This window comes from Strongylocentrotus purpuratus, unplaced genomic scaffold (genome assembly GCF_000002235.5).
Source record: "Strongylocentrotus purpuratus isolate Spur 01 unplaced genomic scaffold, Spur_5.0 spur5_scaffold_6, whole genome shotgun sequence".
Classification (NCBI taxonomy): Eukaryota; Metazoa; Echinodermata; class Echinoidea; order Camarodonta; family Strongylocentrotidae; genus Strongylocentrotus; species Strongylocentrotus purpuratus.
In genome coordinates this window covers 26,664,196-26,690,493 of record NW_022145612.1, presented here as the reverse complement: position 1 = coordinate 26,690,493, position 26,298 = coordinate 26,664,196, and the positions used below count along the sequence as shown (strand labels likewise).

At 37.0% G+C, this 26,298-nt stretch overlaps 1 protein-coding gene across 1 annotated transcript; it reads left to right on the top strand.

The window, feature by feature from the left end:
• Window positions 1–1,174: 1,174 nt before the first annotated feature.
• On the top strand, window positions 1,175–25,456 carry LOC100893592. Its single transcript, XM_030972175.1, has 11 exons — window positions 1,175–1,372; window positions 7,803–7,900; window positions 8,704–8,786; window positions 12,492–12,645; window positions 13,827–14,150; window positions 14,809–14,919; window positions 16,085–16,126; window positions 16,621–16,701; window positions 18,741–19,024; window positions 19,611–19,851; window positions 21,241–25,456. Exons 2-11 carry the CDS (start codon window positions 7,840–7,842, stop codon window positions 21,255–21,257), a joined length of 1,398 nt encoding a protein of 465 aa, XP_030828035.1. The 5' UTR covers window positions 1,175–1,372; window positions 7,803–7,839; the 3' UTR covers window positions 21,258–25,456.
• The last annotated feature ends 842 nt before the right edge of the window (window positions 25,457–26,298 follow it).

Below are 26,298 nucleotides of genomic sequence, written 5' to 3'. Positions count from 1 at the left end.
TCTGTGTGACCATCGGCAAGGACTTTGGATGCAAAACCGAAATGTTTTCAATTATATTTTGCGGGATTTTCACTTTGGCGAGATTAATATCCTGAGAAAAATAGTAACCCATGTTTAAAGATAAACTCCAGTACTGGTAAAAATAAAAAATTAATTCTCACAGAATCAAACAAAACTTACACTGAATGTTCAAGATTACAAATAAATGACATGTGCCAAACAATTTTGTAAGAAAATGTATACTGGCTGAGTAATGAGCATAGAAAGACAAGGAAACCAAGGTAGTACCATCCCCGACACCATGTGTGTTGTCCCATATATAGCTTTCTATGTGAGTGTTTGTTACTTTACCAAGACTCGGTCAAATTTATTATGATTTTGATGACTCCAGAACCTTGCAGTGCACACCAATACCTACATGCTACATGATCAACTGTTTCTGATCCTTTCACACCTTTTCTTTCACAATGCAATCGCATTACCAGTACTAAAGTTTAGCTTTAACCCTATAGGGCAATCAAAATAGAAGGAGAAAAATCACACAAACCAATCAAAATCGGAAATTTTACCAAGCTATCTTGTTTTTGAACTCAACACAAGATTTTTTTTGCGAAAATGTCGAGGGGAGGGGGGCTAATTTAGCCATCCCCCCTCCACCTCCCCCGGAATATTGAGGATTAAGGCCAACTTCTCTAAAGTGGGGGCACTTATATTTTGTAAACAATCATAACCCATGTTTCGGGATTTTTTGCAAAAAAAGGAACCCATGGCATTACATGTTAGAGCGGTACATCACGCGTACCCCTTTCCCCTCCTCCCCCTCCCCCCCCCCCCCCCCCCCCCCGGCCCCCTGAGCCCCCGGGGTATTTGGTATTGTTTTTTTTCTTCTTCGATGATTCGTTGTATAGTGTATGTAGGTACTGCATGCACTGCACTGCACCGTGTACCATTGCGTGGCCTGGCATAGTCCAGCCTCTGTACCGTTTTCGTTTAGCGCACCCAATCAGCTGATAAAATAACACACCCTCAACGTTGAAAGTAGACCTAGCCATTCCTCTAAATCTGGGTCCTGAATACGTGTGGACGGAAATTTGGGGATTGCGCGATCAGTGGAGAGACCGCGATGTGTGTGGGGGATAAAAAGAACGAACGGACTGAATCTGGACTAGGCCTGGCATGGCCTGGAAGTTCAGCTCAACAGTGTAGTGCGCTAGTGCTGTAGGATGGGAGGTGTATTTGTATACCGCGCGCGCACCGTAATCTCTGAGGAATAATACGAGTGAAACAGCTTTCTCTTCTTTGCTTAAAATCACTAGATCTACAGTACTGAGCTTTGATGCCAAGGACGTATCGGTATCGATCTATCGCCGAGGTAAAAACCTATTAAGTTAATCCTTTAATTTATTGACTAGACAAAAATAATCGTGGACAATTGATATGTCATCATGATCATCAGTCTCTGATTAGTCTGAGTGTGATATCGGGGTGTGATATCGACGGTCGTTCCGCTGAGATTCTTCTGACCGCCTCTAATGTGTATGGCCTATGGGCAGTATGGGGAATGTTGACAAATGTCAGAACGACCCATACCAGAGGGTTATTTATGTCTAGTCTAATGTCTTTCAAGAGAAATAATATTGTAAATATTTGATTGTTCAATAGTCTAGGCCTATGACTTTACTTCTTTAGAATTTATATTCTGTAATCTGTCTAGATCTAGATCTAGTATGAGTGACTATTCTATGACTTGTTGTATGACTATGATTTTTGTGTGAAGTTGTGATGTCTTTCGGTGTTACTGTCAAGCTACTGACCACCGCTGTTGGACTGGAGCTCGGTACATGATGTACAGCAGCCTTTAATCTCAACACCGAGCACCGTACTTGAACTCCCCCATTGATCATCAATCAGCGTCCAACATAGACCGAATTTTCCGTCTCTTTCGTTCGTTAGCCTCTTATTGGGGTAGGGTCGGCTCTCTCTTTAGAGACGGAAGCCGTTTATACACATGTCCTTGCTAACGCCACGGCCAGTTCTGGTCGTAGCGTTTTGCCCCCAAAATCCCCCAAAATGTCATTTTACCTCGAGCATGTTATATTGTAAATTAGGCCTAGGCTATAATAAATCAGTTCCACTTACCAACTTGACTGAAATAATCAGTTTAATAGTCCCTTTTTAGGAAATTATGGGTCAAAATCGGAATCCATGTTGAAAAAGATTCCGATTTTGACCCATAATTTCCTAAAAAGGGACTATTAAACTGATTATTTCAGTCAAGTTGGTAAGTGGAACTGATTTATTATAGCCTAGGCCTAATTTACAATATAACATGCTCGAGGTAAAATGACATTTTGGGGGATTTTGGGGGCAAAACGCTACGACCAGAACTGGCCGTGGCGTTAGCAAGGACATGTGTATAAACGGCTTCCGTCTCTAAAGAGAGAGCCGACCCTACCCCATAAGAGGCTAACGAACGAAAGAGACGGAAAATTCGGTCTACGTCCAACAATGCATGGCAATGAGTGAATGATGTTCTAAACTGTCCATAGCCAGGCCAAGGCGTTGTTTCACGAAACTGTCATCAGTACAAGTTCAACAACATCTCAATGCTGTTGTTCGTTTTTCACAAAACAGTCTGTGCCAAGACGAACGACGGCTCCTCGACAAGAGACTTGTCGTTACTCCAAACCTGTCTTCTTTTTAAAAATTAGCTGAAGATTGTACATGTACATGTACATGTATGATGTATGGGCCCTCCAAATTGGCTGATTCAGCAGTGTTACTGTGACGTACATGTAGTGCCAGTAACATCTGCCACATTTGTTCCAATGCTCAAGATGACTAAAATTCAAATTTTTCAAAATGTATGGCTTGTGAGGGTCTTTTTCTTTATATAGAGAACCTTTAAAGGGGAAGTCCACCCTGATATTAAGTTGGTTTTAATAAAAGCAGAAAAATGAGAGACACAAATTAGTGAAAGTATGAGCAATATCCAATTAAAAGAAAAAGGAAAGTTATGATTTTTTTAAATATCCGGGATAATCCGGCAGTCATCAGTGGAACACAATTTGGTGAAACTGACTGACGTATCTTGTGAGCTCCTCTCCAATTTGCTCTGTACAGAAATTATCAATTTCCTAGTTATTGATGACGGAATTTTGTGCCATACAGGAGTTGTATAAAAACATATTTGCAAAAATTATATGTAGGGTGAATATTTGATTGTAAATTTTCTTCATGGAAAGTATTAATTTTTGAAGTTATTTAGTTCTGGGCAAAAGAGAGGGGAGAGCATAAGATATGTCACAGAGTTGCCAATATGTGTTTGATTGATCAAACCTTCAACAAAAAAATTGTAATTTCTTACATGTTGAACCGGTTTTTGCTCCAACTTTTACTGACCTCTTTCTTTCATTTTTCTACTGCTAATACAACTAACTCAATATCAGGGTGGACTTCCCCTTTAAAAATATAGACCTATGCTACGAACAATTCATTTTGAGACATGCCTCAAGAAAGAAGGCGCTTGGGAAAAAAAAAAGAAAGTTAGGATATTTTTGTACACAACAGATGGAAGAGTTGACCATGAATAATTATCTGGATTTATATAGCGCTTAAAGGCAGCGTTTAACAAAGTTAAATCTGAGATGCATGGCCCTACATGTTATCAGTGTCTGTGATATGGTGTAATATTGAAGCCCTAAAAAAAATTGCGCTTTGAAATGATCATGAAGTGCCTAAAAGTAAAAAACGTATGAGTGATCGGTTTTACCATACTGACTTTCCCAATTGACTGTTTTGTTATAAAAAATGAAATACCGTCTCTAAGCGCTCTGCAGACATTATTACCCCGGTCATCGGATTCATCCACGCACAATGGGCACCATCTCCACTCCCTGGGCAGTATTCTTACCATGTGGTCACCCTGAGGGAATGTGGCAATTACTTACACAGAGGCTTTTGTTATCCTACGAGGTGGTCCCCATTTATCTCCTGGGTTTGGAGTGGCAAATGTAGATTAATGCCTCTACGTGTCGAATACACAATCCAGTGACCAAATTGCCTCAAAGACATTAAGTGAAGCCAAATGTAGTCTCAGCGGAACATATCCCCGAACGAAATAGACTGATTTGTTTGACTAACATTCAACATGTAGTAGACTATTCATCATGGTAGGGTACCTGGTAGTCAACCTCGCACATGTCACACACTCACACAGTTACATGTACATGTCAGTAGTACTGTAGTCTATATGTGCGTAGATCAGTAGATCTAAAAACAGTTGGAGATTGGTACTGTTGAAAATGTATTCTACCTGTACTTTAGGTCCCTGCTTCTGGATGTAGGATGGGAAGCCTCTTCAGTATGTCCAGATTATGGTTAAGCTAGGTCTTTACTTTTTTATGTCAGCTACTGGACTCGCGCTTCACTGTGAATGATATTGACCTGGGCAGGATGGTGCATAACAGTTCAAAAAATACTATATTGCTGTCATCAGTGTCATGATCTTGAACTCGTGATAGTCCTAATTAGAAAAAAATGGGCAGCCTTATGTTCTAGTTTTTATGTTAGACATTTTGACTCCCCCTGTATTTCATAATCTACCAAACCTACATGTTCTAAAGGCTCTCAATTTAGTATTTGTTCAATTTGAATCCTTGTTATTTTTGACATTTCACCTATAAAATCCTAGACTTACATGTAATTATGATTTATGATATTGGATCCTGGATTAACACTTGCAGAATCTGACTTGCTATACATGTGCATGAAAAGACACAAACTTCACAAAGCAAGTGGATTTTCGTGCAACATGTATGTGATGTCATACAAACACATACCGGATACATGTACAATGTATGACTGTGTATGAGTGGATTTGTTTTGCTACACATGTATGTATAAATGATGTTACTCCATTTAAAAAAAAAATACTTTAGTAAATAGTATTCCTGAATTTACTGATACAACCAAAGAAATTGTGGTATGTGTACAGTATTTGTTTAATACATACAACTTGAACTTATTGTTACTGTGGTAGATTACCTGCTAAGCTAGACAGTGCTAGTCAAAGTACATTGGGGTACTCACCTACATACACTGTATGTACATGTACCTCCTGTGTTTTCAAAGGCTATGTACTTTTAGGCCAATTTCCTTTGGTTTACCTCAGCCATGTTGACTGCTTCTAGACTCTTCTTATTTTGAAGTTTGATTATACTTTGATTGTCATGTCAAAATAGTGCATGTTAAGTTGATTATTTAGTGAACAGCTACAATATTTTTTAATGACCAAATTGACAGGTCCTTAAGCTGTGCACATGTAAATCAAGTGAAGGCATGCACGTAGTGATTTCATGTGACTGAACATTGTGAGTTAATTTAACTTACTACCGATACTTGTAAGTGCAAAACTTGCCTTATAAATCTATATTACTAATACCACTAATCGTCGCGGGGGGTCCAAACGGGTACAAAACGGTTCCTCAAAAACGTCTTTCCCCGACCCCGCCCGCCTCCGCCGGGGCGCGGGGAGGGCGGCACAATTCTATGAGGCCTGTCTCCCGTAACCCGCGTGCCACGTCGACCCCGCGATCGACGTCCACGCCGTTAAACGCGGTTTCGGGGTTCCGGGGAGGACGGGCGGGCGAGAGCACGGCGGGCGTCGTGGATTGCGAGGAGGCGAACCCGCGAGAGCGATTCGGCAAGGCGTGCACCCGCCCTCTGTCTAATTATCAAAGAGAGACGAAGAGACACACGATGGACGAGAATCCACTCGCGTCAACGGGTGTAGCAAATCCTATTGTAACGGGTGTGCGGCGTACCCCGAATTAGACCTCTTGCTATAGGATACGCTTTGTAGCATGTAAGAGAAATACACATTAACAGATGACTCACTCAGGTGATGGGATGTAGCCAATATGTACGCTCAACGGGTTGAGCGTACCCGTGAATGCGTCTTTCTATAGGATATGCTTTGTAGGCCAGGCGCCCACAGTGTACATGTATTACACGCTCTCAGGTCACACACATGCACACACCACAGTCGATTCGAGTCGAGGCGATTGCGACAACTGGCGCAAACCATGTACCTATTTTCACGTAAAATCTTTACTCTGAAAATAATTATACAAATTCTGTGATCTATGCCAACATAATCATAGTCTAAGCTTCTGTTTTATTGGTCTTTTCATGAAAACTACATCGAAATCACAACAAGAATAGCGCAAATAGATCTGTGATAGTACGCCTTCACGTGACAGTTCAGTTGCAAACTGCCCTGAGTCCACAGTGTATTGCCACGGCAGCTGAGCGCTGCTGTCGGCGGTGCTGTCGGAGCTGAGTGTGTGAGCATGGAGTAGCGGTGACCGGAGTAGCCAGGTCTGTCCGTGGTGTGAGGAGAGTCTAAACAACACTTTGAAATTGCTATTTGCCCCGATTTCAATATAGTTTCGTGAATAGATGTATGAAACCTGGGCTTGGATTGTGATTATTCTGGCCATGTATAGTTGTATACTGAATTTCGATAACCATTTTTCAAAGTAAAGTTTTCACAAGAAAATCAGACGGTCGTCATGGTCGTTTAAAAACATGATAATACTTTTAGCATGATACAGTTCTTGCATCAAATCAATTTTTAAAGTATGGGGGGGGGGGGGGGTCAGGTAACTCAAAGCGATTTGAGTGCAGGCGTGGTGTCCACGGGTACAAAGGGCTGAACCCCCGAAAGCTCAGGGGTTTTAGGCATTTAATTACGGTCAGATGAGCATATTTTTAATGCCCTATTTGTGACACTGGCAGGTCGATCACTAATTGGCATGGGGTCCATAGTTGAGTTGCGTACCAACTACGCTGAGCTGAGAGTACGCTGGCCTACGTTACTATACCCTGAGGGACACAAAAAAGTACGCAAGATGGACGCAAACAATTTAATATGTTTAACAAAATTCGCGTACTTTCGGCGTAGAAACTTGACGCAGAAAGTACACCTTTTTTTACGTAACACTACGCTACTAAACTAAACAAACTGCATCTTTAAATGAATTAATGAAAAATTAGCCCAAGAAAAATGAGCCCCCGAAAGATAAAAAAAAGTAGCCCCCCAAAATTTTCCCAAAATTTGATATAGATCGAGTCCCCGAAAAAAAATAATCTTTCACTGGATTCTACGCTCACAGTCCCACACACAGTCGAGTCAATTTGTGCACAAACCGTCCGATTTTTCGCGTAAAATCTTTACTTTGAAAATAATTATACACATTTTGTGAACAATGCCAACATAATCATAATCCAAGCCTCTGCATATGTAGTCTTTTCATGAAACTACATTGAAATCACAACAATAATAATGCAAATAAATAGTAATTATCGAGATCCTATCTGACATAGTTTGTTTTACGATGCGCCATTCATGGTCAAACAACATATATTATAAAAATTCTCTATATAAAGATAATCTAAAAAAAATTTGGATAGCACATAGGCCTCTATCTATCTATTTGGCCCCCTCCCCTAGAATCCCGTGGATTTTCCACGGGTCCTGCTAGTAATCTCTATATTGCTCTTATTTGCAGGTGTGTTGATTAATAAACCCCGTCTCAAGTAGGATGTAAGTTACCTTTTAGCATCCAAAAATCCTCCTTGATACCACAACTTTGTTTGCATATTTTGTTTGCTGTACGTATTATCATTGTGTGTTTATTTATTGCCTTTTTCTTTTCAAAACCATGTAATGTTTGGAAACGAATGTATAGATGATATACTAATGTGGACCAAACTTTTCGTGATTGTCTCATTGATAGGTCCTGCCACATTGCTTTAGATCTTTCAGCAGTTTTTATGACGTGTGATTGTTCGTCAGCACCAAAGATGTTGACCACTCTACAGCACCAACGTACATGTAAGTACTAACTATACCTTAGTCTCTTTAGCTTTGACCATATAATGAATACACTGAATTGAGAGATTTCTATATTAAAGTTTAATATGAAACCACATCATTACTTTAAATTATACAACATCAAAGTGCATGAAACCATTTTTTTTTTTGGGGGGGGGGGGGAATCAGAATTTGTATGAGTTGAGCAAGTGAATGGATCTCTTTAAAATCAAATATATTTTGTTCATGTGATACTTCTCAGTTCTTTTCTGTTTAAGTTAGTTTTTCTTGGAGGCAGTATTTTTTTCCAGAGATTGGAGGGTTTTTAAAAATAAACAAAGACCCTCATACATGTATATTTCCTTTTGCAAGATATCTGCACTTCCTTACTTTGACAATTTTAAGGAAAAGGAAATAATTGTCATGTGATCTTGTCTGAAATTAGTGGGAAAATAGTATTGTTCACTTCATGAGTATTCTAACATCATGTTTTACCTAACAAGAATTAAAGGGATATCCAACCTTTGAAATAAGTTTATTTGTATGAATTAATGAAATTGAAAGAATGAATGAATGAATGAATAAGTGGAATTATTAATAATTAAACTGTCTTGAGTAAAATTTTGGCGACATCCTGTTGGAATGTGTTATTAAAAACATATTTTTAGACTTTAAAAGAGTTGATATATAGGCAACTTGTAATTGGAATGGAGCAATGTCCCAGGCCCTCTGCACATGTATCAAGGTGCAAACTATAAAATGAAGAATAGAACGAGTAAATTCTAAGTTAGTAAATCTATGTATGTTTCATTTCATTCCCTCAGCTTGTGTACTTTACATGTACGTATGTTTTGCTGCCATTGGTTTTTTCCTGGTGTTGTGTATAGCTCCATCCGCCCGTGCACAGGTGAGTCATCATGGCATTGATTGTTGGGGAAACAAGAGGATGTTATTTTTTTAACAATTTACACTACCGGTATTTCAGGTCAGGTTCATGGATATGTAACCTTACATGGCCTTTAGCTCCCAACTACCGGTACACATTGTAATACTAGACCAATCATTCAACCTGATTAAAAAAGTCATACTCACAGTGACACAGTTTATACAGACAAGCTAGGACTGGAAGTATGCTCTCTTTTCAATTTTATAATTGAGATTTTTTTTTTTTTTTTAATTCTCAGACTGTGCACAAATTGCAGTTAAGAACATACCTACTCTTGCCCCACAAAACTGAAGGCAATGATAGAGGCATTGACTGTTGGGAAACAAAAGGATGGTATTTTTAAAACAATTTACGCTACTGGTAATCAGGTCCGTGGATATGTAACCCTATATGGCCTTTAGCTCTCAACTATACTTTGCAATACTAGACCAATCATTCAAACTGATTCAAAAAGCCATACTCACAGTGACACAGTTACAGACAAGCTAGGACTGGAAGTATGTATATACTCTCTTTCCAAATTTATAATTGAGATTTGATTTTTTATATTCTCAGACTGTGCACAAATTGCAGTTAAAAACATACCTACTCTTGCCCCACAAAACTGAAGGCAATGATAGAGTATACACATAATTCATGTGTGCGAGTGCATTGGTGATCGAATTTTCACTGCATGCACACAGTTTAAGTCACAATAGGATAATGAATAAGACTTGTGGAGTTCATTGTCAGTCTCATTGGCCCAAATTCACAAAGGAGGTTTAAATTTTACCCATGGTTTAAACCTTCATTTACATAACCCATGGTTTAAAATTAGCGCAAAATAAGCTTGACACAGTCAAGAGGTCCAATATTAGACACGCGCAAGACAAGGTACGCTTATTTTGCGCTCATTTTTTAACCATGGGTTATGTAAATGAAGGTTTAAACCATGGATTAAATGTAAACCTTCTTTGTGAATATGGGGCATTTAACCAAAGTGCAGTGCATATCACTAATACAAGAGTTAAAAATCATGTATTATTTTTGTTAAAGATGAGTCTACAATATGAAGAAGTCTGGACTTGATGGAGAAAAGAAAACAAAGGAGAAAGAGAATGAAAAGGCCCCAGCCTGTTTAAGACTGATTGCATCTAAAATCTGTGATAAATACTACCGAAGTACATTGTTAAAAGCAGAGACATTCATGAATAAGAAGACTTTTAACATTGATATAGTGCATGCTTTGTTCTAAAAGATATGATTACCGTACTATTACACAGATGTACTTGTTGATGTACATGTACATGGCACTGTAACACTACCCTACACAATGGGGGACTAAAGCAAACAGGAAGTCAAATACGCAAAGGGGAAAGAGAATGTCTAAAACCTTGTCATTAATGACAAAAACTTCTTGCTTGCTATACTTTATATTTCATGATGTGTTTCAGAGTAAGTTGAATGTTTGTGACCTTCAGTTACATTTCTAAAACAGATCTAGCCCACATTTTATTATTAAAGCTGGATTTATTTGGTTAAAACTACCGGTACATGATTTGTACATGACTATGTGTGTTTGACATGAAATGAACAGCCTGTACACAATATAAAATTAGCATATTGATATTTGTTTCATATGACCTACATTCATGAGATCGAGGCAAGATGCTAAATCTGCTTCCAGATAATCATGGATTTTAATTTTTTATTTGCATATATGTGTTCATTTTGATTTGTATACATGTACTATTTGATTTATATACATGTACATGTACATGTTGATTTGTATGTATGACTGGATTTACATGTACGTCTTGATGTACATGTACATGTACAAGCTGATTTGTATGTACGACTGGATTTACATGTACAACTTGATTTTATATGTACAACTTGATTTACATGTACATCTTGATGTACAAGTTGATTTGTATGTACGACTGGATTTACATGTACAACTTGATTTTATATGTACAACTTGATTTACATGTACATCTTGATTTGTATGTACGACTGGATTTACATGTACAACTTGATTTTATATGTACAACTTGATTTACATGTACATCTTGATGTACATGTACAAGTTGATTTGTATGTACGACTGGATTTACATGTACAACTTGATTTTATATGTACAACTTGATTTACATGTACATCTTGATGTACATGTTGATTTGTGTTCGACTGGATGTACTGTATGTACAACTTGATTTGCATGTATAATTGGATGTACATGTACAACTTGATTTGTATTTACAACTTGAATTACCTCTTGATGTACATGTGCATGTTGATTTATGTACAACTTGATTTACATCTTGATGTACAGTACTACATGTACACTATGCATGTTGATTTACATTTTGATGTACCGGTACATGTTGATTTGTATTCATGTACAACTTGATTTACATGATTTATAGATGAAATTCTTGACATTTAGCCATTGATTGCACATGTGTCTCATGTCATTTGTTTTGAGGGGCTCTTGTAAAGATGAAAGGAACACAGTATACAGATCAAAACACAATCACGGCAGAAACTTCACCAGTTTTCAGGGTGTAAATGCTCGCTCTCAAAACAGTGCTGAAATATTATGATTTTTGGTCACGTAACTCTCCTCACATCCATTTCAATGCATGCAGGGCAGTGAAAAGTGGCGCATGCACACAACCCATACAAAAACACAGAATTATTAACACCAACAATTTCTTATACGGTAGGTTTTTTCCAGTAGTCTCAATGGCAGTCCAGAAAACCAATGTTTTTTTCAAAATTGTTTTGGGGCTGTGTAAATGGGCCTAAAATGGGAGGTTGGTATTTTTCAAAACATGCAAGTCTACTGTAAACTCCCTGCATGTAGTTGTAGGCCTAGACTGCTCATGTACATGGTATGCAGTTATGTATTTCATAAGGATGTGACTCATACAATACATGTACATGTATGGATATTTGTGGAATAGACAATAGAGTAATTAAGTACAAAGCAATTATACGTATGATATCTATTCGCTTTTTTTGTGAAGTATGAGAGCCCATGCAGCATATCCAGACCAAAAGAGTGTTCTAGTTTGATTTCTAATGTGCTTTATCAATTCTGATGCAAGTGTTGTGATTGAGTGGTTTAAGGCATTTGACTGTGGAAGCGAAGGTCGAGGGTTCGAATCCCGACACGACACTAATGTCCTTTGGCAAGGTATTAACCTACACTTGCTACTCTCCACCCAGGTGTTAAATGGGTACCCGTTAGGATGCGACCGTCATTGTTGGTCAAACAGTTTTGAGCATCAAGTAACGCCTGGCTGGAATGCTCCCCAGGGAGTGGAGATTGTGCACACATTGTGTGCGGGCAAGCACTAAATCCAATGACCAGGGTAAAAGTATATCTGCAAAGCACTTAGAGACGTCCGAGACGTATTAAGCGCTATATAAAAGCTGAATATTATTATTCTTATTCTCATTAACCCTTCCCATTATCCCTTCACTTGATTCAGTTATTAATTCTTTTTTACTTTAAGATTTTAATCAAATTGAACTTTGAACGTCTGTTGTAAAATAACGCAGTACCTGATTTTATGATATCATGTGCAGGGCACAATTACATGTTTATTGATGAATACATGTGTTACAATTACTGACATCACCTTTATTAATTTGATCACTATTTGCATTTCTTTGCAGTCTTGCACGCTCCCAGACTGCTTTGTGAATGGGACAAATGAAATCCAATGTATTAGTTGTCCTGTTGGTTTCGGAGTTGAAGTGAAAGACCGTGAACTAATGCTTTGCAGTAACTCCCCTCCAAGAAACACCAACTGTGAGCCATGTATAGCAGGTATGTGCTCTGTCTTTCATGATTGATTTTGCACTATCAATCGCCAACAAACTTATTTAATAATCCAGTATTAAAGTTGATTTGATCTAAAGGTGAAGACATTGACACCATAAATCTATGTTGCTGTTGTTGTTCTTATTATTATTATCTGTACACATATTTCTCAAATTTCCAGTGATCTATTGTTATATTCCACATACTAAGAATCATACGATTGTTCAAAAGTAAATCATGTGATGAAAGATTTCGCCCATTATTGATGGGAGAAGCAAACAGTTTGTTACACTGTGTAGATAGTACTACTATCTACACAGTGCAACGCACTTTCACAGAAGATAGAGGTACTATCTACACAGGGCAACGCACTTTCACTGAAGATTATCCAAAAGCGCCCTAAAACAGGCGTAATTAAAGGTAAAGACCAGTATTGGAAACGCCCCAATTTTAAAAAATGAAATGGAAGCTCTCATTACCAATCATGTGAAAGAATATGTTTTGACTAATACATGATGATAAAAAATTTGCCGGGAAACCGCCTACTAATTCATATATTTGGTAAATTTGTTTTTCTCATGGTCTGTGAGAGATATAGGGTAGTCCCATATACATCTTTCTGTGTATAGTGCTTGTAACTTTACGAAGAATGGGCCAAATTTCTTATCATTTTGATGATTCCAGAACCTTGCAGATGCTAGATGCTAGATGATCAACCTTTTCTGATCGATTCCACAACGTTTCTTTCACAATGCAATCGCATGACCATAACTGGTCTTTACCTTTTAAGAAAACACATGCGCGCACCGTACCCTCAAGGGGTTGGGTTAAACTTAAACTTTTTTGGTGTGGATTTGGGCCTAGGTGTCTTTTATGTAGATACATACACGTCCTTTTCTTTTTCTAGTTAAATTTTTTTAGATGTGGAATATAAAGCAAATAATCACCTTTTGGTTTCAGGCGATGGCAAACTATCACTTCCTCGTCGGTCAGAATGTATACGCTATCTTTCCTCAGCTTCGCTTCAAAAAGATAGCTACATCCAGATCGCCTCGGAAGTGATAGTTTGTCCAATCACCTTCACCAACGGTAATAATTTGCTTACTATCCTTTAAGGTTACTTCGTTTGAGCAAATTTAATGTTTGCTGAAGATATCATTTAATTTGGTAAAACTTCTTCATTGCAGGAGTCAACTTCTCGGATACGAATGATTTGGGAAGTCAATGTTCAGAATGTCTAGTCTGTCATAGCACAAAGGAAGTCGAGACTAAGGAATGTACAGCTACATCTGACAGAGAATGCACCTGCAGTGAGCAATACTACTATAATGTTGGGCTTAGAAGCTGTTTCCCCTGCAGAACATGTGGAGAGGATGAACAAGAGACAATACAATGCACTCCTACAGTAAACAGAGAGTGTGGACGCAGGATTGCTCCCCCTGTAATAACCACTTCAGTCCCTCCAACGGCCAATCAGACAGTGTCAACTAGTACCGTCAGCACCGACCCTCGTAAGTTGTCAGCACATGGTCAATTTGATCAATTTCCTGTATTACAGCTGAATAATTTGAGAGTGAATTTTTGCAAATACAGTTGTTGTTTCTAGACGTACAATTGACAAATGACAGATCAGAAGTTTCTTCTTCTGTTGTTAAGTCTGAAAACAACAACAACAACAAGAGATTGGTACATTCATAAACGTAACCCAGACATTTACTGTTCCGTCGTAAATTGTCAGCATTGTAGCATTCTTCATTCATGAACAATTCCTAATAAATGAAGTAAGGTATCGAGAGGATGATTTGACATTTACTCCTGACAGTCTCCAAGCTTTATTTCATGAACAATTTTCAGTTAGGGTTAATAACATGTCTTGTTTTACCCAGGATAGCCTCATCAGTATTAACACTGTTCTCCTCACGGGCCTTGCAACCATATTTCCCAGGCTTTGGCCGAGCTACCATGATTAGGCGCTAACGCATTCAAGGAACTTCTTCCTACCAGGTGCCCGTATACTACACCTGGGTGGAGAGTGGCAAATGTAGATTAATATCTTGCCAAAGGACATTAGTGCTGTAGCTTAATAAAGAACATTTTGAATTAAATTGAATTGAATTTTAATTGAATTCATCTCTTGTTTCTCACTCTCTTTCTGTTATTTCTACTCAGCTGATGAAACTGGAATGTCAACAAAAGCTGAAACAGGTGGCAAGCCTTCATCTACAGGAGTGATTGTTGCTATCGTCATTGGGGTTGTTGTTGTTGTCGTTGCAATCATTGGTAAGGGAATGTGTAATTTGAGGAATGAATACAAGAAAAATAGAGTCTAATAGAAGGGTATGAGGAAACGCTAAAGGCCAGTCCTATTTGAATTTAATGATAATGATACTTATAACTACCGGTATTCATTACCAAATTTGATTGATGTGGAAAAGGTATTGGATATTGTTGAACAAGGTCATCAGGATTGTCTGAATCATAAGTAGTGATTTCTATGACACATCCAAATAGTATTTGCTTGTGACGTTCTTGATTTCTATGGTTCAGACACCTTTCTTTACACATGTACTGGTAGACTGAAGTGATTTGGTGTTCACCACATGATGAATATCAGACAACTATTATGTGCCCAATCTCTGTTCATGTTATGTTATTGGTGTTCTTTTAATTAAGAGGGCTTCGCAAATCCTTCTGTGCCTACTCTTGGTAATACCCATCATTTCCACTTTGATTTCAGGAAACCAATGTGGGAGCAATTTTGTTACAATTATTGTTGTCATTGGTCACATGGGACTGACCTTTCAACACAGATTCACAAAATATGAACAAATGGCAATTCCAAAGCATGTTGGGGTTTTCTTTTAAATGATGATTTACAGTAAGATACCTCTTCTCTATAGGCAGTAATTAATGTAAATTTGAGCAAAATTAAAGTCTTTTAATCAATTTATACACTTGAATATGGTTAGACAAATGCAGCATTCACTTTGAGGAAAGGTTCAATTTAAAAATTGTTAGTTATGTAGAAATTTACATAGCAAACTGGCTCAGAATTTTGTAAACACTGGAGACCTATTACTGTAACTTTATATATTTCAGTTGCCTGCCATCCCTTTATCTTTTTATAATTTGTATTAGTTATACCGGTAGATGTAATGAGTGGATGTAAATAATCATACTAGATGATCTAAAACCGTGTTGTATGTGATGGTTGACATCTCGATTTCAAGTCTATCTAGCTGCTACTACGGTTGGTTTTGGAATCTCCTCTGTGTGTGTGTGTGTGTGACTTCTGATGGCTGAGATACCAATTTTGGACTGGCTGAGGCGTATATGTCTGATTTTTAATGACATGAAATCTCCCATAATCCGTCAGCTGTTGTCTGCATAGCCAATCAATAATTCATTGATATGTTTTTATTTGTCTCTTTTTCAATGAACACAGTCCTGGTCCTGGTCCGCATACGTTTAATCAAGTGTCCTGGAGGTAAGCTGTATTCCTTGCATGCTAAATTTGGGCTATTAAAGCTCATAGATACATTCTTATTATATCTATTGTTTTATTTCTAATGCATTCTTTTGTTCTGGAATACATCAAGTTACTTTGAGAAACATATCAAAGCAATTTGATATCAATTCATACCTCTCACTTATGAAGAAATACATCTAAACCTGTATTCACATCTCTGCTTGTAAATGAATATCTGCAATTATAGCACTTTTTTTGATGACTTGCGCATTTTAATTGTTATGTTACACCCTACAGGTTTAAATGATTTAGATGAAATGGTATCAAAATGTGTGTACGACTTGAGAGGAAAAAGTAATGAAACAACAATTTAAAAATCAAAGCGGTTGCGGCGCAATCTCCAAAAATGTTGAGGGGGTCCCAGGCCCCCCCCCCCCCTTGTGCATTAAGGGTTAACCTTCGTCACTCTCATCTTGTTGTTTACAAATAATTTGTACAATTTCCTTTTTCAGATATCTGTACTGGAGGGGAAGGTAGGGGTGACATTCCTTTGACCTTAAACTGTTGTATAGGAGTCCAGACCAACAAATACAGTAAGTATTCATCCATATTTCAAGTTTCTCCATCAGCTGCATCAGCGTTATGTGTCCGACATTCAAAAGTCATGATCCTCTCCAACAATGGATCAAGCTTGATGATGCATTTGTGATTTGTATTATAGTTACCGTAATTAACAGTGTATAAACCGCCCTCGAGTATTAAAGGTAATACAAAGTTTTGGTATGGGGTCGTGAATATGGTTCAAATGAACATATTGGAAGCATATGCGATCCTACAATATTCACTGATCGTTGTCGCGGTCGAAATCGACTCTAAAGTTATGAAATTGTAAATAATAAACACTTTATGTTGTATAGCTCCCTCTTAAGGTCAAGATGTTAATTAAGCTGTAAAACAATGTTTCTTGACTAAAATCGACCGATTAGTTATTCCCGTTCGGAAATTATATACCACAAGTACATATTCTTATATTTTCATGGTCGCAGCTACCATTGTACGGCCGTAGGAGCTATTTGAATTTTTTTCAAAATTTACCGGGAGCACCGGTAAAACTTTATATTCAATTTTTAATATTTAATATATCCACAGGGGCATCCAAATATATCAAAATTGAAAAGAATCACTATCCACCCATTTTTCAAAATTTCCCAAAACTTTGTAATTCCTTTAACCGAACCCCTTTTTGTTTTTGTTTTTTTGCCGACTCTGTCGGTAGCAAGCCAAGCCAAGGTTAAAAAAGCCTCGCGGGAAGGCCTTTAATATAACTACGAGGTGCAGCTGAATGTGTAAGATCATTAATGTAAATTAAAAAACAGTAGAGGACCTAGGAGAGAACCTTGTGGTACGCCGTGTAATAGAAGAAAAATTGGAGAAATTATTATTATAAACTACATATTGAGATCCTGCTCCTGCTCTGCAACTCTACTCAACTCTTCAACTCAATCCAGTCTTCTACTCAAACCTCTCATCCTATCTACAACTTTCTGGTTTACAGTCCTTTTCAGGACTATACTCACTTCTGAAAGATACTCTTCCTTCCAATCTCCACTTTCTCGCCTTTCTATTTTCACTTCCATTTTCTATCCACTTTCCTTAGTCCTTCTAGGACTTTACACATGGTGTACCGTAAACCTCTACCGTGATTATTCATACCACCATGCAAACCTTCAAACATCATCTGATATTGAGATCAATCAGAAAGATTACTTTCAAATCAAGATGACAGACAAATTTGAGTATTGTTCTAGTTGTTTTTGTTTGTTTTTGTTTTTTGGTGTGTACCGTGTATAAGACGCACCCCCAACTTTAAAAAAAAGTGCGGTTAATACACTGTTAATTACGGTATTGTTCTTTTAAATATAAAATACAGTTTAAATTAAAAAATATACATTACTTGAGAGACTCTTGTTAAATCTATTGGATTGAGATGACAGTAGTATTCCCTGGAATGCTCAGCCTTGAAGGAAATAGTACTATTGCAGTAGCCGAGACCCCATAGATTTAGCTGGCATATATTAATTTGATATCCCTCACCTTTGAATAGTTAGCTCTTGGGCATTTTGTTAAGTAAAAATATGAAGAATGACTTAATAAGTGCCTTATTACAACAAGTGCCATCACTAAGTGACATCGTTATTAGCCAGCAAATGTGAATACAAATACTTCTCTGCCATTGCTTGGCCAATTACTAACCTGGCTGTCAACAAGAGTAGCCGATATTTGTAAGCCAGTCTGTTCTTTAACTACTGAAGAAAACTGAACTCCACGAGCAGGCTATTACATTATATTTTAGTTATTACGCTGATATCATAGCTATGAAAAATGGCTATAATAGGGGTTGCTCATGTGACAGAATTATGTTTGATCATTTGAAGTATACTTGACTACAATACATTGATATTGGGAAGTCAAGTACAGTAATGATATGAGGAATCTCCTATTTTCTAAGCTACTTGGTCATGTATGTGTGGTACCACCAGAACAAATGAAGACATGAGATAGATATTGCTTTGATAGAATACTCTTAAAACACCAACTGATTTCAATGTATGTATTTTTATTCCAAATACAGATAATCCAAATGTATCAACAGTATCAACGCCTGGTAATACACAGTACAATCTAGTTCCTATTGATCCAGAGGTTCGGCCTATTGGGGCCATCGGTGGACTGCCTAATGGGGACGTCGTTAGACAGCCTAATGGGGCCGTCGATGGACAGCCTAATGGGGACGTCAGTAGACCGCCAAATGGGGCCATCGGTGGACTGCCTAATGGGGACGTCGGTAGACAGCACAGTGCCACATCATCCACCACAGAGGAAACAGAACATCAGCAGTCTGTTGAAGATGCTCTGGTATAAAAGCTGATTATTTGTTTAGGGATCCATCGTATTCATTTCTCATGCTTGCACAGACCAAACGTGAAAGACTATTGTTTGTGGAGTGATCCAAACATCACAAACACATAGCGAGCTATTTGCCAGTGATTATATAATATATCTGATCACGATAATTGAACATTTTTGCTACACTACTGTTACATTACTTATGTTTTACTAATCGTTCAGTATTTTCCAATTGGATGTATAGAAAAGGCAATTTTGTGAGATACTTGTAAATGATGAATCCATTTATGATCTTTGAAGGAAAAAAAGTGCTATCATTGAAAGAATTGCACTCCATTTTTTGTAAAAGAACGTGCCAGGAAGCAATATAACTGTAGAGGATTATCATCAACAACAAAAATCATTTAAAATGTTATACCTCGTTTTCAAAAAATGTCAAGCAAGCAAAACTGTTTATTAGGCATCATGCATTTATCCAAAGTTGTTAGGACAGGTCATGAAAGTTTCAGAAAATTCAGGAAGTAATGAAACTATTCAAAAAGTTGATACAGTATGGATTAGAGCAGTGAATGTGTGATTTATCTTCATTTAACAGTTTTCAGCAGAAATACGAGAGCGCGTCATCAGAGCGCTAGATGCCAATGATGGGTTGATGCGGAATGCTCATATGCTCGCTAGTAAGAACTTTTCACGTGGTACATATAACCTCCAAGCCACCAACACACCAGCCTCAGATGTCTTAGACATGTGGGTAGAGCGAGGGAAGACGAAAGCAGCATTGACTGCAGCCCTTAGAGCTATGGGAAGAGATGATGTTGCTGACATATGTGAGGAAGGTAAGTCATTCAATTGTTGTGAAAGGGTGCATTGCCTGGGGTTTTCTGCTGATTTGAAATTGATAAGATTTGATTGCTAAAGGAGACCAATAAAAATGATAATTATTTCAAAACATAAAATTGGTGACCCCGATATTTGTCCCTGCGACACATTACAAAAAGCTCTTGTTAAAACTATACCCCACCACTATAACACAGGAACCAATGTAAATCAGGTGGGGTATCACGACCCCACTTTTGTTTCCATGTTAAAACTTGGACAGAGCCACTATACCCCACCTCTATAACACAGGAACCAATCAGGTGGGGTATCACGACCCCACTTTTGTTCTGTCGTTAAAACTTGGACAGAGCCTTGCAGCTAGCTCTGCATGAGAGATTAAGATATTGGATTGCAGCTGTATTCTTCATCACCTTAAGTAATAGTGTAAACAAACTCTTACTGGGGCTCTGCCTTGAAATAAATGAGAAGTAGGAAATATATATTTTACTCATTCTAAGATATTTTCATGTCCAAAAGTCACTTATGATTTAGATGAAGACCATAATGAAAATTCGAACGAAGCAAAATAACCCAGAATTGGCGATATACCAACAATTTTAACTGAAAATTAGCACTCTTTCTCCCTCTATCAACAACATTGTATAGCGCTAGTGTTTACTTTAGGCTTAGCTCTAGGAGTGTTGAAAGTCAAATGGGGTTTCAATATTAAACGACAAGTTTTCTTCATGAATTGCTCTGGGTTTTATTTTGTCAAATGTATAAGGTTAGGGTTACAATTGGGGTTAGTTTTGGGCCCAGGGTTAAAGTTCAGGATATTGTTGCAGGAGCAAGTGTCATACAGCCATAAAATCATCCCATGAAAATCTTTCGACATCCTCAAATGATTATAAACTAAGAGCAATAGGGGGAGATATTACTTCATGTCAAGCTACAGTTTTTGTGTGCACGTACAGATCTGTTATTGAGTCTCCTCACAAGTCCCTTTTACCCGTATATAGGGTGTATAAAGTGTTGTAGATATTGCTTTACTCAAGTTCTGTTAAAGTCGATGTTTTGATTGAGTGTTTGAGCATGTAACCTTAAACATACTGGGCAAAAAATTCTGGTTATTGGTGGCCTGTCAGGAAGAGCATACCTCAGATGGGCATGTAAGCAAATCAGACTCTTGGAGAACAAGCACATCAATAATCATTTCAGTTTGTTCCTTAAGCATTTCAAGAGAGAGCTGTGCATAATTTGAATATCTCCATTTTCACATGAAAATTGAGAAAGAAAAAAAGTTTAATGAGCAGGTACTGAATCAAGTTATAACAGGTTTGACTTTATGAAAAATATCAAATACCCTGGAATTTATCTCTTTGTTTTCTTTATCTTCTTGGTTTCAGATTCAGCTGGTTCTTGAGCAAAGCTAACTGCCACCACAGATCCGAGAATGGACATTTAAATATGCAACTCTGGGCAATAACATTTCAGACTCTTCAAGGAACTGTTTTCTTACAAAGAAATGCATTGATACTGCAGTCTAATGTTATATATCAGGTCGTAACTATTTGACTCGGGGATCACAAGTGGATCTGTGAGGATCAGGAGAGGTGGTTCAACTTTCATACTCGAGATGCCAGAATTATCTTTCTCTCTTGAGACGAGGATTGTACTCCTGCAAGCAGCTGATGAAAGAAAGTGCTAAGTGTGTGAAAGATGAGCAGAGAGAGAGATCCCTGGCTGTTTAACAGACTTAAGACTAAGGGCATTATATGTGAAACTCATTGGAAGTCTGCCCATCTTAAATGCGGAGAAGCAGACCTATTCAGCAAGACAAAGATTTATGCTGGGATTGTGCCTTGGCCTTCAGAAGAAATTCTGGCATTATTCTATTTACCATCATCTGGTGGATATACATACATGTAGGTAAAGAATTAAAGGGGTTTTTGTTTTATTTTACAACTCACAAAACATTTCAGAAAAAAATTCTCATTACTTGAGAAGTTGAAAGACAACATAAATAGAGATGAAAATTCTGAGAGGTGGTCCATCAGTTTGTGTTCTGCTGTGTAGAACAGAGGAAGCTTGGAAATGCCCAAGACAAACCTCCTATAGAGATGAATATTGTGTCTGCTGAAATAGATTGCAAGCAATTCATTTGTTACTGTTCCTTTTTGTTTGCCAATTACTGATCTCAGCTAAATATGAAATAAAGATTGTCATCTTCTCCTCAAAAAGAAATGTTTATTAGATTTTGATTGGCGACAAACTTAAGCATGGTGTTATATAGATTTCAGTGTGCATGATTGGTTGCTCAAGGTCGTACAAATGTCACATGCACATGGGGATATTTTTAAGGAATCCAACCACAAGATGACACCTTGACCTCTCTGCATGTTCGCTGTGGGACCGCCTGAGCTCAGCTTCAAGAGTTGAAATACTGGTTATCGATGTGGCTGCTGCCCTAAAATAGCAATAGTCTGACCAAATTCACCAGACAATGTTGTCATTGCATATTGATCGCGAATCCAGAAGTGCACTCTGGCGATCGATTTAACTTGTTGGTAAAATATTGAACAGTATCTAGTTCCAATAACATCTCAACTTTCATTTACCATTATAAAGGATCAGTTTATGTTGCTTTGTGACAAAATGCCTTGGACTTCTGTGGGTTTTCGTGGTTTTTCAGTGATTTTATTATATAGTTAGGATTTATTTGTTTAATTACAGATGTAAATGCTTGTAAAGATTTCATCCTTGTAATTGTTCAAACTTCAAATCATAACTGTAACCAGTACTTTTCTAGAAAGTTTTGTTTGGAAATAGTCAACACAAGGATTAGCCAGCCAGGCTTGTGTGTTTCAATATATGCCTTTGATTATGACTGATGCTCTGAAATATAACAAACTGAAATTAATGTACTCATTTCATCAAGCACAGCAGAACTTTACAAATATAGATATCACCCATTTCTCATTTTGATGTTGTCTGATAAAAGCCAGAAGAATGTACACTCTGTGTTAAAGTATACAACTTAACACCCTTTTGACTCAGAACAGACAATCTAGTTGTTCGCTTCTTAATCTTCTACAAATGAAGTAAAAATATCTTGTGAAAATGGAAATAGGCAGAACTCTATTCATTTATTCAGAGCTTGTCAACCCAAAATACATATGAACCAAATAGTATTTGATATTGTAGAGGTTTCATGGTCGAGTGGATACGTCACTGGACTGTGGATCACTATTGTCCTTTGGCAAGACATTGATCTTTATTTGACAACACTCAACCCAGGTGATGTAAATGGGCACCTGGCAGGACTTAATTTCTTGAAATGCTAGAGCGCTGTAATGGCAGCCATGCTAAAGCGAGGGTTATAACAAGCGCCAGGGGTGTCAAGTCTGACAGATATGAGCGCTATACAAGAACCCAATATCATTATTATTATTATTGCAATATCGATTTGAAAGTATGTTCAATTTATTTTCTATTCTACTCTTTGTTTGTTGCAGATAAGATTTAATCTTCAATAGGTATAAGTATTGTTTTTATAATGTTCTTCTTGAATGAGTGTGATTGATCATGATGGTATACAAAGCTAAGCTTATGTCTTAAAGATGCATGTACATGTAGTAACAGAACTATAGAATAGATATCTTTTAAAAATGCTTTGGATGATTTATATAAACTTCCTTCGTATCTGTGATGTGAGTGGGTACTATCAAGTCTCGTTATGATAGGAAGTGATAAACCATGGTTGTTTGTTTTTTTAATGTGTAAATGAACGACAACTGCGTGCAACAAATGTCCTATATGTCCTGGGGTCCCCCATGGGCTTATAAGATACAGAATTGTACTTTTGTTGTGAAAAAAAAAAACAGCCACAGTTCAAATCTAAATGGGGCTTTAGTATGGTTCTAATTCTCTCCCTCATTACTCGGCTCTCTTGTATTTTCTACCAATTTTTTTTTTGCAGATGTCCTTTATTGTTTGTCTTGAATATTTGAATTTGAATTGAATTCTACAAGAATTTACCTTCCATCATTACCAAAACTCATTAGAATACCATTATCTTATTCCATGTTTATGAGAAAAAAAGCTTCTGGAAAGCACACAATTGTTAAAATCTAATCATCATTTAAAGAACAAAATCTGAATTTGGAAAAGAAAATATGTATGTAACATATTTCTAGATTAAATCTTCTTATTTTTATGTTTTTATTTTTATAATTTATATATATATATACTTGAATCATACTTGTTTGAACATATCGAAATGAAAATCAGGCAAAATGAAATTCTGATATTGTATATTTTGCTAGATATGAGAGATAAAACGTTTTCCATGTTATGTTGAACAGAAAATTATTTTGTAAACTTTTCAATACAATATTTTTGGTTATTATTAAAATGAGTTGTTTGATGATAGGACTTCTTCCTATGCTTTACGATTATTTTATACAAGAATGAATTGAAATTTCTTGAGAAGCAAAACCTTGAAAGCAACATAAATAAAATGTGAAGATCATCATCATGGTGTTTGATTTATGAACTAAATGTGTGGCATCCGCAACAAAGTAGCCGGAGGCATTACGTTTTCTGGTTGTCCGTCCGTCCGTCCATACGTCCCATTCTCGTGATCACGTTATCTCAAGAACCAATTGATGGATTACCACCAAACTTGAGTCATGTATGTAACTTTCAGAGCTAATGAATTGATTAGATTTTGAAGTCACAAGGTCTAAGGTCACAGGGCTCATTATGTATGCAAAAAATTGCTCTATGGCGGAGGTATCATTTTCGACTGCGCACAGTCGAAGTTCCATCTAGTTATTCTTCGCTCTGGTTTATACTCTAATCTGTCCACTCTGCTGCTTGTAAACAATATTTTGGGTTTCTAATGGTTTATCTTTGTTGTTGTTGTTCAGTTTTGATCTGTTATTGGTAGATAAAGTGACATAAATCATTAGTAATTATGCACTAGAAAGGCACTGGGTATATATATATATGCTTCCAGTTGTTTGTTGTACATTTTGGTGACCTGAAGATGAAATTAAAATACAAGTGACTAACCGCAATATTGTCACTCCAAACAATATACTTATTGTAGAATGAAATATATCAAAATGTAGTATTGTAGTCTAATTTTGTTGGAAATTATTTTTGTGTTGATCTACCTTAGCTTCTTGTCAAAACATGACAAAATATAACGCCTTGAAAATACAGATTTGCATTCGATCTACATTTGATAGAACGACAACTGGAGGTGAAAAAACAGTACCGGTAGTACAACAAAGGGCCCAAAGTGTACTTATCAGTGATGATTATGTCACTCTATTTTGTTACGGCATAGTTTCTGAGGCAGTTTTGCATGTCTTGTGTGATAGGTACTTGACAGGTAAAAGATAAATGATGGAGACATTAGTTGCAAATATTATGTATATTTGGAAAGGGGTGTTGGAAAAAAGAAGGAAAAAAAATTGTAGGACTAAAAGTCGCAGTGAATCTTAAATTTTTGAAAAGATTTTCTGTCATGCATTGGTAGCAGATATTATGGTTATTCTGGAAAGGATTGAAAGAAAACAAAAGGGAAAATGAAGAAAAAAACAAAAAAATCATGAATTGCAATATGTCTTTCTATCATGTGTCTTCCCTTCAACATGAAATGTTACAATCTTGTATGTGACTCGTATTATTTCTCTATTTTTTTCTTATTTTCTTAACATTATTGTTAGTAGAATATTGGTATTGGTAGAGAGAACCCCAACACCTCCCCCCTTCCTCTGAAACGTCAATTCTCGTCTCATGAAGCGGTATGCACTGCTTGTAAATCACTTGTATCTCCCAAATTTACCATAAGGCTGTAAAAAAAAAGATGTTTGTATTGCCCTTTAGGTGCTAAAAGATGGGTTGGAAATCTTTTTCTTTCTCCCTCTTTGGGCGTATATTTCTCAGTTTTGAAAGCTTTAATACACATTTTTGTATCCATTTTCTTTTTCTAAAAAAACAGTAAAAAAAAAAAATTAAGATTAAAAAGCCGACTGTGGATTTCAACATTTTGGGGTCGGTCACAAAGGGCAATAACAACATCTTTTTTGTTAGGCCTTATTAATTGTGTTGTATTGTTCCTCTGAATGATAAAAGGAAATTCTGTACCATGTATGGATTAGTTGTGTATTAAAATACATTGTATAATATATAGAATTTCAGGTGTGCTGATTTTTTCAATCAAAATTTTTTCTAAAGGTAATGGAATTTTATTCAGGGGTATTTTGTTATGGGGGGGGGGGGGGGACTCAGGCCTGATAAAAACCCGATTTAAATCGGTTTCCCGATTTTTTGTTGTTGATTTTTCCTGATTTTTTACTCAATTTTTTTTCTTCTTCCCTCTTTTATCCGGATTTAACCGATTTCCCCGTTATTTTCTGTAATCTTCCCTATTTTGCCCTATTTTCCCCCAA

Excerpts from the sequence above, each read along its gene's own strand:
- LOC100893592 (XM_030972175.1), top strand. The coding sequence starts at position 7,840 with ATGACGTGTGATTGTTCGTCAGCACCAAAGATGTTGACCACTCTACAG. Across the intron at positions 7,901-8,703 it reads TCTACAGCACCAACGTACAT|CTTGTGTACTTTACATGTAC; the intron begins GTAAGTACTAAC and ends TCATTCCCTCAG. Across the intron at positions 16,702-18,740 it reads AGTCCAGACCAACAAATACA|ATAATCCAAATGTATCAACA; the intron begins GTAAGTATTCAT and ends TTCCAAATACAG.